Genomic DNA, 19,698 nt, shown 5'->3' on the forward strand with positions numbered 1-19,698 from the left:
ATTTGGTACACACTGGATGCTGTCAAATGTATATTTGGTACACACTGGATGCTGTCAAATGTATATTTGGTACACGCTGGATGCTGTCAAATGCATATTTGGTACACACTGGATGCTGTCAAATGTATATTTGGTACACACTGGATGCTGTCAAATGTATATTTGGTACACACTGGATGCTGTCAAATGTATATTTGGTACACGCTGGATGCTGTCAAATGTATATTTGGTACACGCTGGATGTTGTCAAATGTATATTTGGTACACGGTGGGTGCTGTCAAATGTATATTTGGTACACGGTGGATGTTGTCAAATGTATATCTGGTACACGGTGGATGCTGTCAAATGTATATTTGGTACACGCTAGATTCTGTCAAATGTATATTTGGTACACGGATGCCACTTTTCTGCAGTTTTGACATGAATACCTCACACATTCACTGTACTAACCCCGAGTCGACCAGCCGGTGTTTCATTCCTGTAATGACAGGCAGGGTGTCGTATCTTAGCGTCTTTTGGTATGGCGCAGCCAGGTATCCAACCCCAGACTTCCGCCATTCTGCCACTCTACTAGTCCACGGGTGTGTTCATTTATCGTAGACACCAATCATCACAGCTCGCCTATTTCCGTAACCTTCAAAAGGTCGTCATACAGCTTTTCCTGGAATAACACCAGTAAATGTATAGACATCAGACGGTGTAGTATTAGGAGCGCGTCTTGTGCCTATTCCTTCAGCTGGCATTCAACCCTACCAGTAGATACAGGCAAGCCGACATCCCCAATGGAGCATCGGTAAGTGTCGTCACAGACAAGTCATGACGGCCATATAACTGATACAGCATTGAAATGTTCATGAACAATAGACGGGGCACAAACGTCCAAAAACAAAACCGTCCGATCGATATCACCCAATATTTGTCTCCTTGGTGATTAACATGCTAGAACTGCCTTCCACTATCAGGAATCTGGAAGCATCAGCTGCACGGACACGCTCCAGTGAGCAGGGACCAATTACTGCGATGGCGAAAGAGGCACACGCGGTTATACAGTCGTGTGAGTAATTACTGAGTAACTAACTGTGTAATTGGGCAGTTCCATGCTTCATAAATGTGTAAGGTCTGACAGCAATATAACAATTCACCACGGGACATCAACGTCATTCTTAGCTCTAGTACTGTTGCACTGAACTGCCTAGTGAAATAAGATGCACATCCTTCACCGATGGAGGTTAACTAAAACAAAGAAGAAATGGTTATTTGATTTCATGTGAGTGAGTGGTTTGGTTTTTCATCCGCTTTTAGCAATAATCCAGTAATATCACGGCGGGGACACCAGAAATGGGCTTCACACATTGTACCCACGAGGGGAATCGAACCCGGGTCTTCGGCGTGACAAGCGAACGCTTTAACCACTAGGCTGCCCCACCGCCCCTGATGTGATGTAGTTGGTACAGGCAACGTAGTTGTGTTTTGGCGACTGCTTTCAGTCTAGTAACTATTTGATAACGTTTGGAATGTTTTGGTCAAATCCAGTTTTCAAGGATATACTTCGTTACTTGTTTTCGTTTATTCGTGTTTTTTAATCCCGCGCCAGCAATCAACCGTGTCCCCAAACCGGACCAAACGATCGATATGGTCGCCTCGAACCAAAAAAAAAAACGAACAAAGAAATAAATCAAATCAAAGAATATAATCTCCATGGCAAAATCTCCATTACGAAACCCGATGTTTTGAAGACCTTACGCCATAACTCGAATACATATTTCATGTTTACCTAACCTAATATATTTGCTTACTTTGGTTGTTGAAAAACATAGCCTGGATTATTTAGTATCACCCACTCCAAACGAAATACAAACTATCAAACCAGATAAATAATCCGTGCCAGAAATATCTCCGGTTCTTTGTCATGTTATCTCTACTGACTGTTTCTGAAACATTAAAACAGAAACCCTCTCCAGTAACCCACGTCTTGTTTATGTTAGTATATAAATAGGAAAGTTAATGACGTAAGTACTCAGCTGGACCGTTATTCCACCCACTTCAGTCTGTGATTCTGATTGTTGATAGGAAAATAGCACTCTCCTTCCCATAACTGTAGCGTCACCGCGACCTTGAGACCATGGCGGTAAGTGACCCGACTACACGCAATGGAAGGTGGAAGCAATGAAGCTATTGAACTAATGAACTTAAAACGTCTAATAACGTACGAGTGGAATGAATCTCGGGAGGTGGTCAGCTTAGCCAATTGCCTCTGTGTTTAGATGAGCCAATGGTTCCACGTGGGCCATGAGTCCAAGGAACTGTCTGTCTGGCCTGTCAGTTTCATTTCTTTTTGTCCAACGCAATCTGTACTTTAATGTCTCTTTCCTCGCGCACCGATGGACGATTAGGTTTTGGCGGTACGTATTTACAACACACCGACATCGTTCTGCTGTTTCAGCCGACGAACAAAAAATAATTTACTTCTTGATTTTTTCGTGCGTTATATCATTACAAAGGAAGACAGAATCACCTATATACTCAATCCTGCTCGTCTATCTCAACGCTGTTCAGAGTTCTTTCCCTTTGTAACGACATGATCTGCTATGCGTGAGTTCGAATCCCAGATAATACTGATAATACTGGACAATCGTAAACATAATCGTCCTTTGCCTGTATCCATAGTTTCAACAAAACTGTTTATAACCACAAGACACGTCAGTTTGGGCCTTCAAAAAGAAACAAATATTATATGCACGGTTGCGTTCATAAATCTCACCAGCAAGCGTTGACTGTTTTGCTTGGATTGTCAGCGCTACAACCCAACACCTTGGTTTTGTTAAAGTGGAAAACGTCGAATATCTGTACACCTTATGTTTTCCCTCCCACGCCGAGCTGCGCCTATGATAAAGTATTTTGACCACAGTCTAGAATAAATTTATCATCATTGATGGTACTTTTCAAATTATTGCACGGCTCATTGTGTGTGTATATATAGAGATGTTGGGTTTTGTAAATCATGCGTTAAAAAGTCATTTAACAAACTTCGGGACATGTTTATAATGAAGTTACTTTAGGTAGTGTTATGGTAGTACCAGTTAGAAATTCACTGAAGACACACATGTATTATAGGATGAAAGTTAAAACACGGTCATTATAAGCCAGAGGTTACGTAAACAGACACGAAATTTTCGAGGGAAAATTAGGAACTATTTTCCGATTTATCAAGAAAATATGGTTAGTAAAGTCGATAATTCGATAGCAGATGACATCTTCTCCTGACTAGATTATAATATCACATACATACATACATGTAAGTATCATCTACGCGGAAGTAAAGCATCATCTTCGTAAAAGATATTCATTCGAGACTCTGGCACACCCGTGAGTTCATGTACATTAACATCCTCTCATTGGAATCAGATTTCCTCAGAAACGTGTCAGGACAGTTCAAACTACTCCACAGAGGTTAAACAACGTCCAGTTTTGTCACAAGACTGATGTAAATCTGTAGGCACAGCCTCCGTATTATGGGTCCCTTGTACCGTGTTTTGTACAATGTGTAGTACTAGGATGGCCTTTTTGATACGATATTGTATCGCACTAAGCTATTCTACTGCATACTACACATGTAAGTATGCCTCTGTTATTTTGCATCTTCGTCCCAATTTCCATAAAATGACCCAAACCCAAAACAATACCTGCTGTTAAAGAACAAATGTTTTTACTGCTCTGATAAAAGGTTGTAAGGTAGGCCTGGAGCGCCCAGGACCAGTGACGGTGTAAACACGTGTATACTTTACGTGTATGCATGTACAACAGTGCATACTTTATACGTGACAAGTTAGTCTGTCTCACAGTCCCTGAACCACATTATTGTCCCTACTGCCAAGCGTCTCTGCAGTGCTAAAGCCCTAAATAAAGCAAGTCTAGATTTCCTTCAGGTTCTGAATCTCTGGTCTCCCTAGGGCTCCTTTTCAATTTAAATGGGCTTGTTTGTTACTATCAAAATTATATATATTCAGAGACTAAGCGTTAGTCTTGTGACAAGTATAAAATGAATCTAAAGCCATGATAGTGTGGTTCCCATGGCACAGATGATGTCTTCAATCTACACACATCACAGCATGGTAAACTGGCGTTCAGAAGAAAGTACACAGTCACCTGATTCTTTGGTAAAATGTTTTCTTCAAAACAGTATCAATATTTTAAAAAGTGTTTTGATTCTGCCTTGTCACAAACATTGTGCAAGTGTTTCCAAAACACCAGATATTGTACCCAATTACAACATTGCTAGCGACATATTTATGGTTTTAATGGAAATAGTCCCAAAACACCAGGTGTGTACTTTCTTATGAACGTCAGTATATTTTCAGATTTAAGCTATCGCGGAGGGGGCGGTTGTAAATACGTTTACTGCAGGGAGATATATATTATTATAGGATATTTATATAGCGCACATATCCAGGCAACTAGTGCATGCTCAAGGCGCTGTCTATATGTACATATATATGTACATATAGAGAGATATAGCTAAACAATTTGTTGCTTTGAGACCAAGCGGGGAACAGTCGCCAAGTGGTGTGATAAACTATATTATACTACATCCAACGATAAATTATGTTTATTCATATAAGTGATCGTTATACTGACCTTTGGCTCCATTATTTGTCACACGATTAATTTTGACTGACGGAAGCTCTCGACCCTGTACTGGCTTTGTATAGTCGTATAACCCGCCAGGAGATGAACCGCTGAAGCCATGAACAACGTCTTGCTATCATTTACCTAATTTGCGACATGTGACTTTGCTGGTTACATTTCTTTGTATACAATACAGGGGTGTTTGCAACATCTGACTCTCTGGTCTCCCTGGGGCTCCTTTTCAATTTATACGTGTTTGTTTGTTACTATGAAAATTATATATATTCAGAGACTAAGCGTTAGTCTTGCAACATCCCAGCAATATCATGTTGGTGGAGACAAGGAATATCTTCACACACTGTACCCTTAGGGGAATCGAACCCAGGTCTTTAGCGTGACGACTGACGGACTGAGTTTGGTTTTACGCCGCTTTTAGCAATATTCCAGCAACATCACGGCGGGGGACACCAGAAATGGGCTTCACACATTGTACCCATGTGGGGATTCGAACCCGGGTCTTCGGCGTGACGAGCCAACGCTTTAACCACTAGGCTACCCCACCGCCCCTTTAGCGTGACGAGCGAGGCTACACCACTGTCCTTACAGTACTGGAGACACTCGCGCCTCCTGTATACTGTACCTTACAAAACCTCCCCTCCTGTATCCGTCCTAAGACGACCCTTTCCTCTAATCCAATGCTATTTATTCAAAATAATTCACCCCCTGTGAATATATTGAGGATATGTACACTCTATACAAGAAATATACAAAGAATGAGATTTCTGTGTCTTTTTCAGAATTTAGAAGTCTCGCTAGACTGTTTGATAAAACTATTTTGTATTCAGTATTCAACATTTTCATCTGGATCTAAGAGATTTATATAAACGATACTGAAACATGCCCCTTAATGATGTTGAAGTTTGTTGTTAAGAATTCAGAAATGTAAAGTACCCGAATCTGCGTCTCTGTCTCTTTTCATGGACATAGAAAAACGTCAAGTGAGGAGAATAACCAGACTTGATTGTCGCAGAAACACATTCCATCTGGCATAAACGGTAAATTGATATGAAAGTTGGATGAAGGGGCAACTTGAAACCAGCCATGAGACCAGTGTTGGCGAGAAGAGAAAGCAGGTTCTGCAGGTGGCATATTGAAGAATCTGATTTGTTGATGACTACAGCAGACAAGGCGTGGAATGGTATGACATGTTCCTTGGACGGGATCAACCAGCAGTATGAAATTTGCGTCTTGGTGTGTTGTAAACTACCGGACAAAAGAAAGTACTCCCTAAACGATGTCAAGACGCTATCCGGCTTAAACACTGCACACATAGGGCCAAACATAGATATGTCCAATACAGTACTGTTGGATAGTTTTCCTTGTTTGTTTATCACTGTAGCTACCATCAAGCATACGTGTATACCTTATTTTGTCCGGCAGTGTATCTGCAGTAATGATCATGTCGGCAGTGAGAGTAGTTTGGCGTTATGGACTGTACCTTTTATGCATGTTACTGAATAAAGCTATAATGGACCTTTTTCATACAAGGCCTGTTGTTTGGGTCCTGTTTGCACTATATGATCCAAGCAACTGTGCCAACCAAGTGTTTCATCTTAGTCTTTTTCTATTAATTTTCCTAGTGGGGTAGCCTAGTGGTTAACGCGTCAACAACACTACCCCCCCCATCATAAAACTACATACAAGAAGTGGACAGGTTTGGTGGGAAGTGTAATGATGTGGACCGCCATCTCATATACCGGTAGAACGTGGTACATTATTTGGGCACTTTAATGGCCCAACGTTTCACGGATGAAATTCTTCAACCACACTATCTTCCCCATATACAACAAGCAAACATCTTTTTCTAACATGACAATGCCTGACGTCATAGGCTGACAACGGCCTTTTTGAAGAAGCACAACATCCAAGTACTGCCATGGTCCTCAAGGTCTACAGATCTAATCCCCGTCGAAGATTCATGGGATGCTCTTTCTCGACGTCTGCGTCAGCAACAGCCACAGAACCTCCAACAGTTGGCACAAGCACTGGAAGAAGTAGTGAACATTTCCCAGGCTGCAATTCGTAATCTGATTGTCTCCAAGGGACGACAATTTCAGACAGTTCTTCACTCTCATGTGGTCACACAAGATATTGAGAAAAGATGTCCTTCACCTTGACATTCAACTGTTTCATGTGTGCCATGATGAACCAGTGAAAATGACTTGTCGCAGATTTGAACAAATTATTATGATCTGTTGATCATAATTTAATGCATAAATAAATCATCTGAAAACCACTTTTGCGTTTCTATTTTTGCAGAGTATATTTCACATGATTGCATCGCGTTGTTGGTAGCGCTGTACTACAATTGCGACTCGCTGCATCCTGAGCCGATATGTGTTGGTTATATGGACGACCCTACGTATTGGCTACAACACCAAGCAGCACGCAAGGTCACTGCACTCGGGTTCCATCAAGTATTAATAAAGCTGCTGCTCATTGTAGGCGAACTTGTAACATTGCCCTCAATACACTGTATCAATCTGGGTGTTAGGTGAGGGTTTACAATGGACCCTCTCAGTGACTGAGTAGCTCCGGACGTTTATGTACACACTAATTAACAGGACGTGTACAACAGGTGTTCATGCTAGGAGTGTCTGGCCACTGAGAACAGTGAGTGAGTGAGTGAGTGAGTGAGTGAGTGAGTGAGTGAGTGAGTGAGTGAGTGAGTGAGTGAGTGAGTGAGTGAGTGAGTGAGTGAGTGAGTGAGTGAGTGAGTGAGTGAGTGGTGAGTGAGTGAGTGAGTGAGTGAGTGAGAGTGAGTGAGTGAGTGAGTGAGTGAGTGAGTGAGTGAGTGAGTGAGTGAGTGAGTGAGTGAGTGAGTGAGTGAGTGAGTGAGTGAGTGAGTGAGTGAGTGAGTGAGTGAGTGAGTGAGTGAGTGAGTGAGTGAGTGAGTGAGTGAGTGAGTGAGTGAGTGAGTGAGTGAGTGAGTGAGTGAGTGAGTGAGTGAGTGAGTGAGTTGGGCTTTACGCCGCGTTTAGCAATATTCCACCAATATCACGGCGGGGGACACCAGACATGAGCTTCACACATTGTACCCATGTGGAGAATCGAACCGCTGGGAACAGAGCTCGGGTGATATCACATCATGTTAATGTGGAAGCAAAGCTCAGAGTGATACAGGCCTCAGCCTTTCGCCACTTTGGTGAATCCCACGAACATACAAACACAAACAAGACGACCGGATACGAACCCACGTCCAAGGGACGCAACTCTGGACAACTGCGGTATCGAATTATGACAGCATGGCACAAATATATTTCCAGAGTGATTGGTTTCGTATGAGTTTTTCATTAATGCTGCCTAGAAAATACAGAAAAGATGTTTTGATTTGAGAATCAAAATGAGCTGTGTCTTTTTCATCTTCAATTATGATATTTCATGTTTAGATAAACAGCAACAGTACCATTATCAGCAGTGTGGTACATAATGGCAACAGATGTGTCTGAATAACAAATACTGGAGTTTGGAGTCATACAATTCTGTATTTTCAAATATAATGAAATTTTGTTATCATGATTTGAAACGTAATGACAAGTCCCTATAACTAGAAACAGACCGAGATGTTCAGTACACGTGTTGTATTGTGTTAGATCAAGCGTAACGTCGAATGAAATTGGCCGTCATAATGTGAGGCACCGTAGCACGTGAAACACGTGATTCTGTGATATTAACTGTGTACAGGCCAGTCTTGTTAATTTGTGAGGTGAGGTGAGGTGAAATTGGGTTTAACGTCGTGCTTGAGAATATTTCGCTCATATGACGACGTGCATGCGTGTGTATGTGTATGTGCGGCTGCTTGTACTAGCCCAGACTGAAGCTGGTTTTATAGTGCTAGCCCACTGAGATACCATGCCGCAGTGAAGCATGAATACCCCACTCAGACACATTATACTGACTCCGAGCCGACCAGTCCTTGTTGTACCCATTAATGCCGAGCGCCAGACAGGGACCAACAAATACCATATTTTAACGTCTTTTGGTATGACGCGGTCGGGGATCGAACCCGCGACCTTCCTCTCTCCGGGCGGACGCTCTAACCACTACACCACGGAGGCGGTCTGTTAGTTTGTGAACCATGAATATTGATGTAGGCTATAGCTATCGAGGAAGTTTCGGTCTTGCCTGGTCTTGGATCAAAGAGCAATATATTTAATTTGTCTGTTTGATGTTTACCGCCCCACCTCGCAATATTACAGCAATATGGCCACAATCTGTCAACAATCCAACCTGGACACACAATACAATGGTTGGCACCATGACTCATTGTCGTTACTATTGTATAAACAGTGTCAGCCAGCCTGACCACCAGGTTCCTTTAGTTGGTTGGTTCGTTGGCAGCGTCTGTAAATAATCGAGTCTGGACTAGACAATCCAGTGATTAACAGCATGAGCATCAATCTACTCAATTGGAGATCCCTTTAGACGCCTTTTTCGACAAGCATTGGTCAATGAAGACCAAATGTAACCGGATCTTCTCGGGCATGCGTCACATAATGAAGTACAGGGCTGTTCAGAGGTAACTCTCTGTACCAGTGGCATCTCTGTTTGAGTGAGTGAGTGAGTTTAGTTTGACGCCGCACTCAGCAATATTCCAGCTATATGGCGGCGGTCTGTAAATAATCGAGTCTGGACCAGACAATCCAGTGATCAACATGATGAGCATCGATCTACGCAATTGGGAACCGATGACACCCGATGCCGTTAGTCGCCTCTTACGACAAGCATGGGTTACTGAAGATCAATATTCTAACCCGGACCTTCACGAGTCATCCCTGTTTGGACAATACAAACAAGTCGCCCGTCTTTGTCAATGTATCAAAAGTGTTTTTGCAGACTCCACTTCATAACAACGAAAAGACTTGACTTGTTGAGAGTGATTGCGGTTTTACTCCACTTTTAGCAATATCCCACCCAATGTACCCACTGTCAGAATCGAACCGTTGATGGTAGACTGACTGACCGACTGAGTTTGGTTTTACGCCGCTTTTAGCAATATTTCAGCAACATCACGGCGAGGGACACCAGAAATGGGCTTCAAACATTGTACCCATATGCATGTGGGGATTCGAACCCGGGTCTTCGGCGTGACGAGCCAACGCTTTAACCACTAGGCTACCCCACCGCCCTGTTGATGGTAGAAACTTCTGGAGTACGGGTTGGAGAGTGGGTGTTTGTTGTTTAACGCCGCACTCAGCAATATTCCGGCTATATGGCGGCGGTCTGTAAATAGTGATCAATAGCATGAGCATCGAGCTACGCAATTGGGATACGATGACGTGTCAAGCAAGTCAGCAAGCCTGACCACCCGACTGACCACTTCTCTGATACCACGAGTACACGAGTTATGCTGTCGTGTGAGGAAGACACAATCAGCCGAAGACATTGTTAGAACCTGACTCACATTCTAGTCAGCTCTAACTGCAGCAATGGGAAGCCGTAGGTCTATCTCGACCCAGAATGCAAACGCGGAATACACTGACAAAACGATTGACAAAAACAGAACATTCATCTAAAGTATAACTTTATTTGGTCCCTTGTGACAACAGACAACATGTATATCTACAGACAGGTTTAACGCATGTATATCACAGACGACGCCACTCGGAGAAGGGGGTAGGGCAGAATAGCAGCTGCTAGTTGAGGAGACCATACCGATATAAAATTAGAAAAGTGGCCAAAGGCATCACGCCCGAGGCCAGTCGGCAACAACTTGCTCTACATAATGACTAGAAGCCTACACTCGTCCGGATGGTGATCACGAAGCGTCTACGGTTTCCACAAAGCAATATGACGTCACTGACGCTTTTTGCGCCTTTGGGCATCGACCATTATTTCCTGGGAAGGGTCTGAAACTTTTCCGAAATATTCCGACAAGGGGAAATGAAACCAACTTAATTTGCACCTTTTTTACAAGGAATAGCACATCAGAAGCCATTCCTGATATGTATATTAACCGAAGAAAAATGTAAACGACAGAAACCTTGAGGCAAACATTTGGATTAAAAACACTCTTCTTATCCAAATTCCGGTCCCCTGCATTTTTTCAAAAGCGGTCGTTCTTGTTCTTTGAATTGTACTGCAAGCATCGACAGCACAGTATTAAATATTTCTAAAATTTTCAGGAGAGAGTTCTAAAGAAACGAATGACTAAATGCCAGAAAAACATTCAAACACTATTTACAAAATTAGATAGCTGATAATGCCTAATAGGTTTACTGTGACTTACACGACCACGTGGATAGGTTTTGACCCAAAACAAATTATCATAAATTGTGTCAGAGGTGGGTAATAGGGAATCATTGAATGTATTCATGTCTAAAAACACGTGTTAAAAGTCACAAACTACACAGCAAGTGGATTTTCATAGAAACTATTTGTGACACTGAGGCTGGATATTATTTGATAAATCTAAACACACGTGGTGAAGGAAACAAACACCTGCTATACAGGCGCCACTAGATCACACCGTGTACATCATTCTGTGAATTATGCATGATATTTGTTTATACATTAGCCAATGTCCATGAAGAACAGGGTTGGGGACCGGAGATCGCTTCCAGATCATGTCGGAATGGTGTGAATGCTAGTCGTTCTTTTAATGTGGAATGCAGCCATTAAGTAAGAAATACCAGTTTCAAAAGATTTGGTAAGAGGGAATACAAAGAAAAAACAGTATCAACAGTGGACTTAACAAAGGCTTGCTTATCAGACCATTTCATGTTGCTAAGTACGGTGGAGCAGGATATGCTAACCCTTTTTGTCGAATGTAGTTTAATGTCACATAATTTTCATCTCTATTTTACCATTCGTTCCAAATAGAAATCTGTTTCGGAAGATGATCGAGACTGATTGTCTTCCGACGTTGTAGTTCTAAATTCTGTTCACGAAGGCATATACAAATCATTCTGATAAAGAGGTCCTATTCATCAGTCCTGGAAAGCGTTACGATTTGGTGGATAGCGTTCACGAAGGAAGTTTAACAGATACAGATACCGTAGTAGCACTTTCATTAAAGTACACTTCACAGGAAATTAATTTCAAATGCCATTTTGAAGTAAGAGACAATTTGTCTGCAGGGTCCATAGTGCATCATGTCTTGATGTCAGTTCGCCAAGTTTCTTTGTCCATGTTGGTCGGAAATACAAATCTGACAGTGGATATATTATGATGTAATGTTTTAAGTTTAAGATTTAGGTTCAAAGATACGATTCGTAGATGCTTATTAAGCTGCTAGAACCGTCATACTTGTTTGTTCTGTATGTTGAATGAATATTGGTGTTGCTCGACAGCGTTATCATAACCAGTGAACCGGAAGTGACATAATGATTGATTGTGGTTGAATCAAGAAACAAAACACAAAACAAACTCACTTGAATACAATTAACAGAGAAAGATAAATACACATAAATATTTGAATACTAGTATGTTCTTATTCCATGTCATAATGTTAATATATACAATAAAGTCTTTAGCCATTCTACTTTCATTCGAGACAAAACCATATCAGACCAGCTGTCCTGACATCCTATAGAAAAATAACAACTTAATACCATCAAGACTCAAGTCATCTAAGGAATGAACATAGATATCTTTTTTACATTTGTTTAGCCAGCTTCCTTTTTGTACTCGCACTAATCAACTTAAGTTAAGATGTTGTTGTGGCCGAGAGTAGCGAGTACGAAAACGAGGCTCCAATCTGTGTCGCCATTTTACATAGCTGGACCGTCGGGTCTGTTGGATGCGCCACGTGTTTCAGCTTTCAAGGACAGCAGATCAGCCTGAAATAAGGATCGAAGGACATTATGACTACATGCTTCGGTGAGTGAGTGAGTTTAGTTTTACGCCGCATTTAGCTATATTCCAGCAATATCACGACCGGGGACACCAGAAATTGGCTTCAAACATTGTACCCATGTGGGGAATCAATCCTGGGTCTTCGGCGTGACGAGCCAACGCTTTAACCACTAGGCTACCCCAAGGTTCGGTGAGTGAGTGAGTTAATCCACTATTACGACGTGGGCGGTATATAGCTTTACCACAGTGGGGGAGTAATCGACCCTGTCTAACTTTACAAGCGATCTTAGCACCACAAATGTCCTAAAGGATGTGAACGTTACGATAATCAAAGCATTAGATACTTTATGCTAGCGCCCTAGGGTCTCCTTCCACAAAGCAACCCCCACTACGACTGTCGTTGGCCATAATAAAATGTTACTCTTGCAAGCATGGGATCTTCGGTAATTATTAATAATAAGTGTATAATAAAGTGCCCTAAACTCCATTCACTAGGTCACTGCTCATATATAGCGCTAACAATCAAAGCACAGCAGTTGATGAAACACAAACACGAGCCTCTTGGAGTTTGAAATATTACTTCTTGTCCTGAATTTTTATAGTTTTGAAATATATCACATCAAGATAAACGGTAACCATAACTATTAGATATATCGTCAATAATATTCATGTAAATTGTAGCTAATCCTATATACTGTAATATATTACGTTAATTAAGTTAATTCAAAAGTGTGCTCTCGAGCACGCCGGGCAGTTGATGACGTAAATCCTGTAAAATCTGCATAGTAATAATAAACTCTATATTGCTATGGTCATGTATGTGTGATTTACTGTGTTTGGTTTCAGTGAACATGATGCAGGTTCTTAACAATACGATGCAAACTTGTGTCTTTGCTTATAATTTGTGAGACTATGCGCTCTGTACTACATAACTTTTCTTTGGTAGGGGGCGGTTCGGTAGCCAGGTGGTTAAGCGGTCGCTCGTCACGCCGACTACCCAGTTCGATTCCCCACATGGGTACAATGTGTGAAGCCCATTTCAGGTGTCCCCCGCCGTGATATTGCTGGGGTATTGCTAAAGGTGGCGTAAAATTAAACCCACTCAATCACTTTCTTTGGTAGGTCTTTTTTCATTCTTAGTCTTTGCGATATTGCATGAATTACCGTTCAGCTCATCACAGATAGCAGACATGCATCCTTGTGACTGCCATGCAGTGAAAGCTGAACATGAAGTCATCGTTTCAGGATTGAATCAATAAAACACATAGTCGTAGTTAGGTTTTGTGATTACAACCGAATTAGTTTTCAAACAGCCTCCTCTTGTATAAATACATTAACTTGCGTCTCTAGGAACAAATAAGGAAATGGGAAATCATTCAATCAATCCTGTAAGTCCCATGTGTCTGGCTGTGGTCGTCTGCTTGGATTTCTGACTCCAGCAGACGACACTTCATCTTGTGGGCAACTGGTTGTTCTCTTTGTTCTCAAGAGGAAGCTGCGCCGAAAGGCAGTGAAAGTGTAGCCTTTCTTTCAGTCTATATGTAGCTAACTGGCTATATCACTTTACATAATGCACTTATTGACATAGACAATGTATCGTTTGATCCGCAGAGTAGGCCTGGTCAGTCCGAGCAGTAATATTCCCTGTGAAATCGTCGTGATAAGCAAATCTTCCCTTGTATCCCTCGTACCGAACCCCCATTTTGCATAAACGTATACGTTCAAAATAGTTATCGTTCAACAGGTGGGTTTTCTGTATTAACATGGTATACTTGTCTCAGACCCAAATCTCACCCCTGCCCCCTAAAAATCAAATGTTTGCTTCTTTAGAATACTGTATGCATGCCAGTTCAAGACTTAAGGGAATACTATCTAATCAAAGAAATTCCAATTCTTTCTTGTGTGTATCAACCTGTTATAACTGTGTAAAATATTAACTGAAGCATGAAAGTACCCAGATGTCCATAAGCTTACTGATCGGACTCGAGTGAGTGAGTGAGATGGAGTTTACGCCGCTTTAGCAATATTCCAGAAATATCACGGCGGGGAACACCAGAAATGAGCTTCACGACTGGACTAGAGGAAATCCTGAGTGAGATACATCGAAACGCCAAAACGTCCAAGTCTCTTAACCTGATTTATCATCGAAGACGATGTTGGTTTGTGAGTTTGTTGTTGAGTGCCGGATCAATCTTAGATCATGGCTTCCCCGCCTCCCAATGCATGTAAAAGCATAACTGTTTGTTTATGGTGATCTAAAGTCTATGAACTATTTAGTTACAAGAGTTACCTCATTCTTGTCACCCTCCAGTGGCTGTTTCATGAGCACTCTCTGTTTTGTTGGATCGGGTTGGCTGTAATCATTCACAGCAATAACTTTATGAGAGTTCGTCCTGTCCGTGGATTCGTCACTTTCATCATCAACCTCTTCCTCCTCCTCCTCCTTCTCGCCTTCATCTTCCTCGTCGTGACCCTTCTTCCTCCTCGTCAAGGTCGTTTTCCTCCTCTTCTGTGTCACTGTCTTCCTCTTCCCCCTCCTCATCGCCTTCCTGAGCTTCATCCTCCTCAGTGTCATCGCCTGTGTCTTCATCCCCTTCTTGGTTTTCTTCATCCACATCCTCAGTTTCCTCCTCACTTTCATCATCACCATCTGTCTCCTCTTCCTCAGCCTCTTCTGAGTCTTCGTGTGAGTGTTCCTCTTCATCCCCCTCTTCCTCATCTGTCTCTGTCTCCACTTCCGTCGGTCTGTTCTCATCGCTGATGTTCTCTAACTCTTCCTGTTCATGCTCGCCTTCCTCTGAAGCAGCCAGCTTACCTCCGGGAACTCTCCCACCGTCCTTGTTGTAGTCGTAGTAGTAATAATAGTATGGCACCGTACTTTCACTTTCAACGGGATTGTGCAACATATTAGCAGCGATTTCACTCCCGGTCAGATGATGCGGTGGTTTGGTTTTGGGCGAGTCTTGAACGCTCTCCTCTACAGCTGCTTCTGTTGGCATACTGTCAGTTTCGTCATCCTCTTCCTCCGACTTCACTAATGTGTCCGCTTCTTTGCCCTCTTCCCCAGATTTCAATACGTCCTGTGACCTCTTCTCCTCGGATTCGCCCCCTTCCTTTATAACATCCGACTCCTCTTCAGGAGCTATGTCAGTGTTGACAATCTCCGTATCCTGTAGATGGGGCACGTCATCTTCCGGAGCATCAGAATCTACAGGCTGCACGTGAGGCTGTTCCTGGTCAGGTTCCACGATGTCCTCAACCTGCGACTCTTGCTGTTCCTTGTGTTCGGGAAAGAGGGGAAGGCTGTTGATGAAGGGGTTCTCTCGACTGTATTCATCCTGCGCTTGTTGGAGCGCGGCTATGTCAATGGGTCCGCTCTGCTCAGGCTGATCGGGCAGAATATGTATCTGTAATGAAAGTGATAAGCTGATAATGACCAACGTTGCTAAAGAATTCATTGGGTTATATCCATTATTAATGAGGTAAGTTAAATGTGTGTAACGTTTCATCTTAAGACGTGTCTTTGGATGAAAATGCCATAAAATATCCCTACTTTTAAACATCACACACGAAAGCATTGCTATGGGTGAGTGAGTCGTTTGGGCTTAACATCGCTTTGATCAGTATTCTGGTTATACCGCGGGGCGTGAGCTTAATGTTGGGGGACAGTCCGATGACCACAGATCACAGATGTTTACTACTTTGGTTAAACTCACGGTTATTGTGCTGACAAACCTAGACACATAATCGGGATGAAACGGATTCGAACCCACAATCATAGGAACCTGTCGCACCCAAGGGACACAACTCTACGTAGCGAACTGCAAATTGAAGTGCCTATAGACGACTGGGCCAACCGCCCTCGCGATGCTGTGGAAGGTAGATCAAGTGGACACTTGTTTAAACAGTTTGACACATAAGCAGCACTTCGGGTACGACAGATAGATTTCCCTATTGTACTCCTAAACCCTAGACCCGTGAAGATCCGTGTTAGAATTGTTCTTCAGCAACCCTTGCTTGTCGTACCCTTGCTTGTCGTAAGAGACGACTAACGGGATCAGGTGGTCTGGCTCGCTGATCGCAGATCGATGCCATTGCTGTTGATCACTGGATTGTCTGGTCCAGACTCTATTATTTACATTACAGACCGCCGCCATATAGCTGGAATATTGCCGAGAGCGGCGTTAAACAACAAACCAACCAACCTAAATCCTAGTTTCCTGTAATATCCCGCAAGGGTGAAAACATGTAAGCGGACATCTATTGTACAGTTCGGGGACATTCTTTTCGCGTCGTAAAATTACGTACATGCTGAGAAAGCAATCATTGGTTTTTTCAAATATAAACTTTGAATTTCTGATTTTGATTGTACTGTAGTTGATAAAAACCTAATTTGCATTGACAAGTTTCTACCCACGTGATTGCCTGTTCGACCAATGCTCTCATTGCCACAAGGAATTGATCACTAGATCCTACTGCAGCAAAACTTTGTATTTCGCCTCCAGATATTCTCAGCCGATTAATACTTATGGTCGAGAGTGAACTTATTTCTTGTTGCCTGAGGCAGTCAATTGTGTCTGTACCTCATCACAAGTTATTTGGTTTGTGAAGTGAAGTAGATAATCTGACAACAATACTGGTGTATTGGCTGTATATTGTGGTAACAGTGATTGTGTATTGGTCATACATCGTGGTAACAACACGTGATTGTTGGTCACTATCCTTTGGTAACAGTGCCAGTCTACGGTGGTTTGGTAACCGAGCTTATATATTGGTCGTATGTTGTGGTAACAACACGTGATTGTTGGTCAATCTCCTTTGGTAACAGTGCCAGTCTACGGTGGGTAGGTAACCGAGCTTATATATTGGTCGTATGTAGTGGTAACAACACGTGATTGTTGGTCAATCTCCTTTGGTAACAGTGCAAGTCTACGGTGGGTAGGTAACCGAGCTTATATATTGGTCGTATGTTGTGGTAACAACACGTGATTGTTGGTCAGTCTCCTTTGGTAACAGTGCCAGTCTACGGTGGTTAGGTAACCGAGCTTATATATTGGTCATACATCGTGGTAACAACACGTGATTGTTGGTCAGTCTCCTTTGGTAACAGTGCCAGTCTACGGTGGTTTGGTAACCGAGCTTATATATCGGTCGTATGTTGTGGTAACAACACGTGATTGTTGGTCAATCTCCTTTGGTTACAGTGCCAGTCTACGGTGGGTAGGTAACCGAGCTTATATATTGGTCGTATGTAGTGGTAACAACACGTGATTGTTGGTCAGTGTAACAACACGTGATTGTTGGTCAATCTCCTTTGGTAACAGTGCCAGTCTACGGTGGTTTGGTAACCGAGCTTATATATTGGTCGTATGTTGTGGTAACAACACGTGATTGTTGGTCAGTCTCCTTTGGTAACAGTGCCAGTCTACGGTGGTTAGGTAACCGAGCTTATATATTGGTCATACATCGTGGTAACAACACGTGATTGTTGGTCAGTCTCCTTTGGTAACAGTGCCAGTCTACGGTGGTTTGGTAACCGAGCTTATATATCGGTCGTATGTTGTGGTAACAACACGTGATTGTTGGTCAATCTCCTTTGGTTACAGTGCCAGTCTACGGTGGGTAGGTAACCGAGCTTATATATTGGTCGTATGTTGTGGTAACAACACGTGATTGTTGGTCAATCTCCTTTGGTAACAGTGCCAGTCTATGATGGTTTGGTAACCGAGCTTATATATTGGTCGTATGTTGTGGTAACAACACTTATGTGTTGTCACCTTTGGTAACAGTGTTTGTAAATTGGCCGTTTATTGCAGAAACAGTGCTAGTGTGTCTGACGTTCTACTGTGGTGCTAGTCACGTCACTGACGTCGTTCGGCCCACCTCACTCATTGACTGTCCTCACAATAACTGTACACTGTAAGGTCCGTAAGCCCTAATTCCTTGAGCCTTGATTCACCAGGCATCTTCTGTTTACTAACCGTATGCTCCAATTAGTCGCTGATGACGCCAACGCCAGGAATCGATTCCGGGGATTATTATTGTTATCTGGCGTAATTACCCTGGGTCTGCCTGTTCTTGGCCTGTCTGATGTCTGTCCGGTTGTCTGTACCGTTGCACTATGTAGGCCCGAGCAACACGAAAGCAACCATGGTTTAAACAATGTAGGCATGGGCGAGTCTCATCTCTATCATACTCAGGGCCCGCTGGCGTTGTTCGGGTGTCAGTCGTTACATTTCAGTGGTGTTTGTTTCATCATACCCACTGTCTACCGTGCCGTTCGTATCATCTACATACCCTGATTGCATGTATAGTTCCGACAGCCCAAGTAGCTTGGCAACCTTTTGTCAAACTTCCAAAACTAGTAAACCGTATTCGCGAAAATCACACACACAAACATATGTTTGTAAATGTAAATCTGCAATCTAAGTCTATCGTGTGAAGTCATCTTTGGTCAATTAATCTGAACAAGACGCACGAACCTGATCCTCAAGCGTGTCCTGATTGGCGTTGGGCTGTTGTATGACGGGAATGGCGTTACTAAGGTCAGCGTCTGTGGCCTTGACATCACTCACATCGTGGGGGTCGACGAGGGACTTTCCGCTACTGGAACCTCGTTGTTGTGTGATGGTTGTACGGGTGGCCTGGCGTCGTTATTGATACTTCCTGCGGTCATCTGGTTCCTCTCGAATGCATTTCGCATAGGGGACTCTGCAATTTAACGGTATGTTTGTAGGATATCAATCCGCAACAGAAACGTCTTCTTTTAAGCCTATTGCGCATCTGACAATCGAATGACATATTTATGATATTTTGTAAATTGTGACATTTCAACTCATTTATCTCGGTGAGTTAAAGTCAGATCTTTCGTGAGTGTAAAATCATATAAATTTCCCTTGGGTTAATGAAGTCGTATGTAATCTTATCCCATGACTCGACATCGACACTCGGCAAGGCACGTGAAAACCTTTAGCTTTTAGTGTTAGCCCTAAGAAACATTTACTGGAACATCCTAAACCAAACTAAAATAATACATTGTTAACCCTCCAAGACTGAAACATTCAATTTTATGGATGTCTTGTTTCAGCACTGAGCGACGTTTCGATGTAGATTCTTACATCGTTATCAAGCTAAATGTTGTATGTTAAGTTGTATGTTTCATGTTTAACTCACTAGTTTCTAGAATGCCGAGCAAACAATTGTTAACCACCTGT

At 42.6% G+C, this 19,698-nt stretch overlaps 2 protein-coding genes across 2 annotated transcripts in view; both read right to left on the reverse strand.

Annotated features, from left to right (window-relative positions):
- Positions 1-10,200: 10,200 nt before the first annotated feature.
- On the reverse strand, positions 10,201-19,137 carry LOC124270911 (glutamic acid-rich protein-like; the record flags this gene model as incomplete). The annotated part of the gene is made up of 3 exons (XM_046705972.1): positions 10,201-12,468; positions 14,775-15,891; positions 18,967-19,137. Coding segments are annotated over 2 exons (1,125 nt in total), but the record flags the coding sequence as incomplete, so codon positions are not given.
- Positions 19,062-19,698, reverse strand: part of LOC124270945 — a 45,391-nt gene continuing 44,754 nt past the window's right edge. The window contains exon 6 of the mRNA XM_046706010.1: positions 19,062-19,195. The gene's annotated coding sequence lies outside the window, so the exon portion shown is untranslated. The remainder of the gene's footprint in view (positions 19,196-19,698) is intronic.

This window comes from Haliotis rubra, unplaced genomic scaffold (assembly GCF_003918875.1).
Source record: "Haliotis rubra isolate DU_JTF1 unplaced genomic scaffold, ASM391887v1 Scf156, whole genome shotgun sequence".
NCBI lineage: Eukaryota > Metazoa > Mollusca > Gastropoda > Lepetellida > Haliotidae > Haliotis > Haliotis rubra.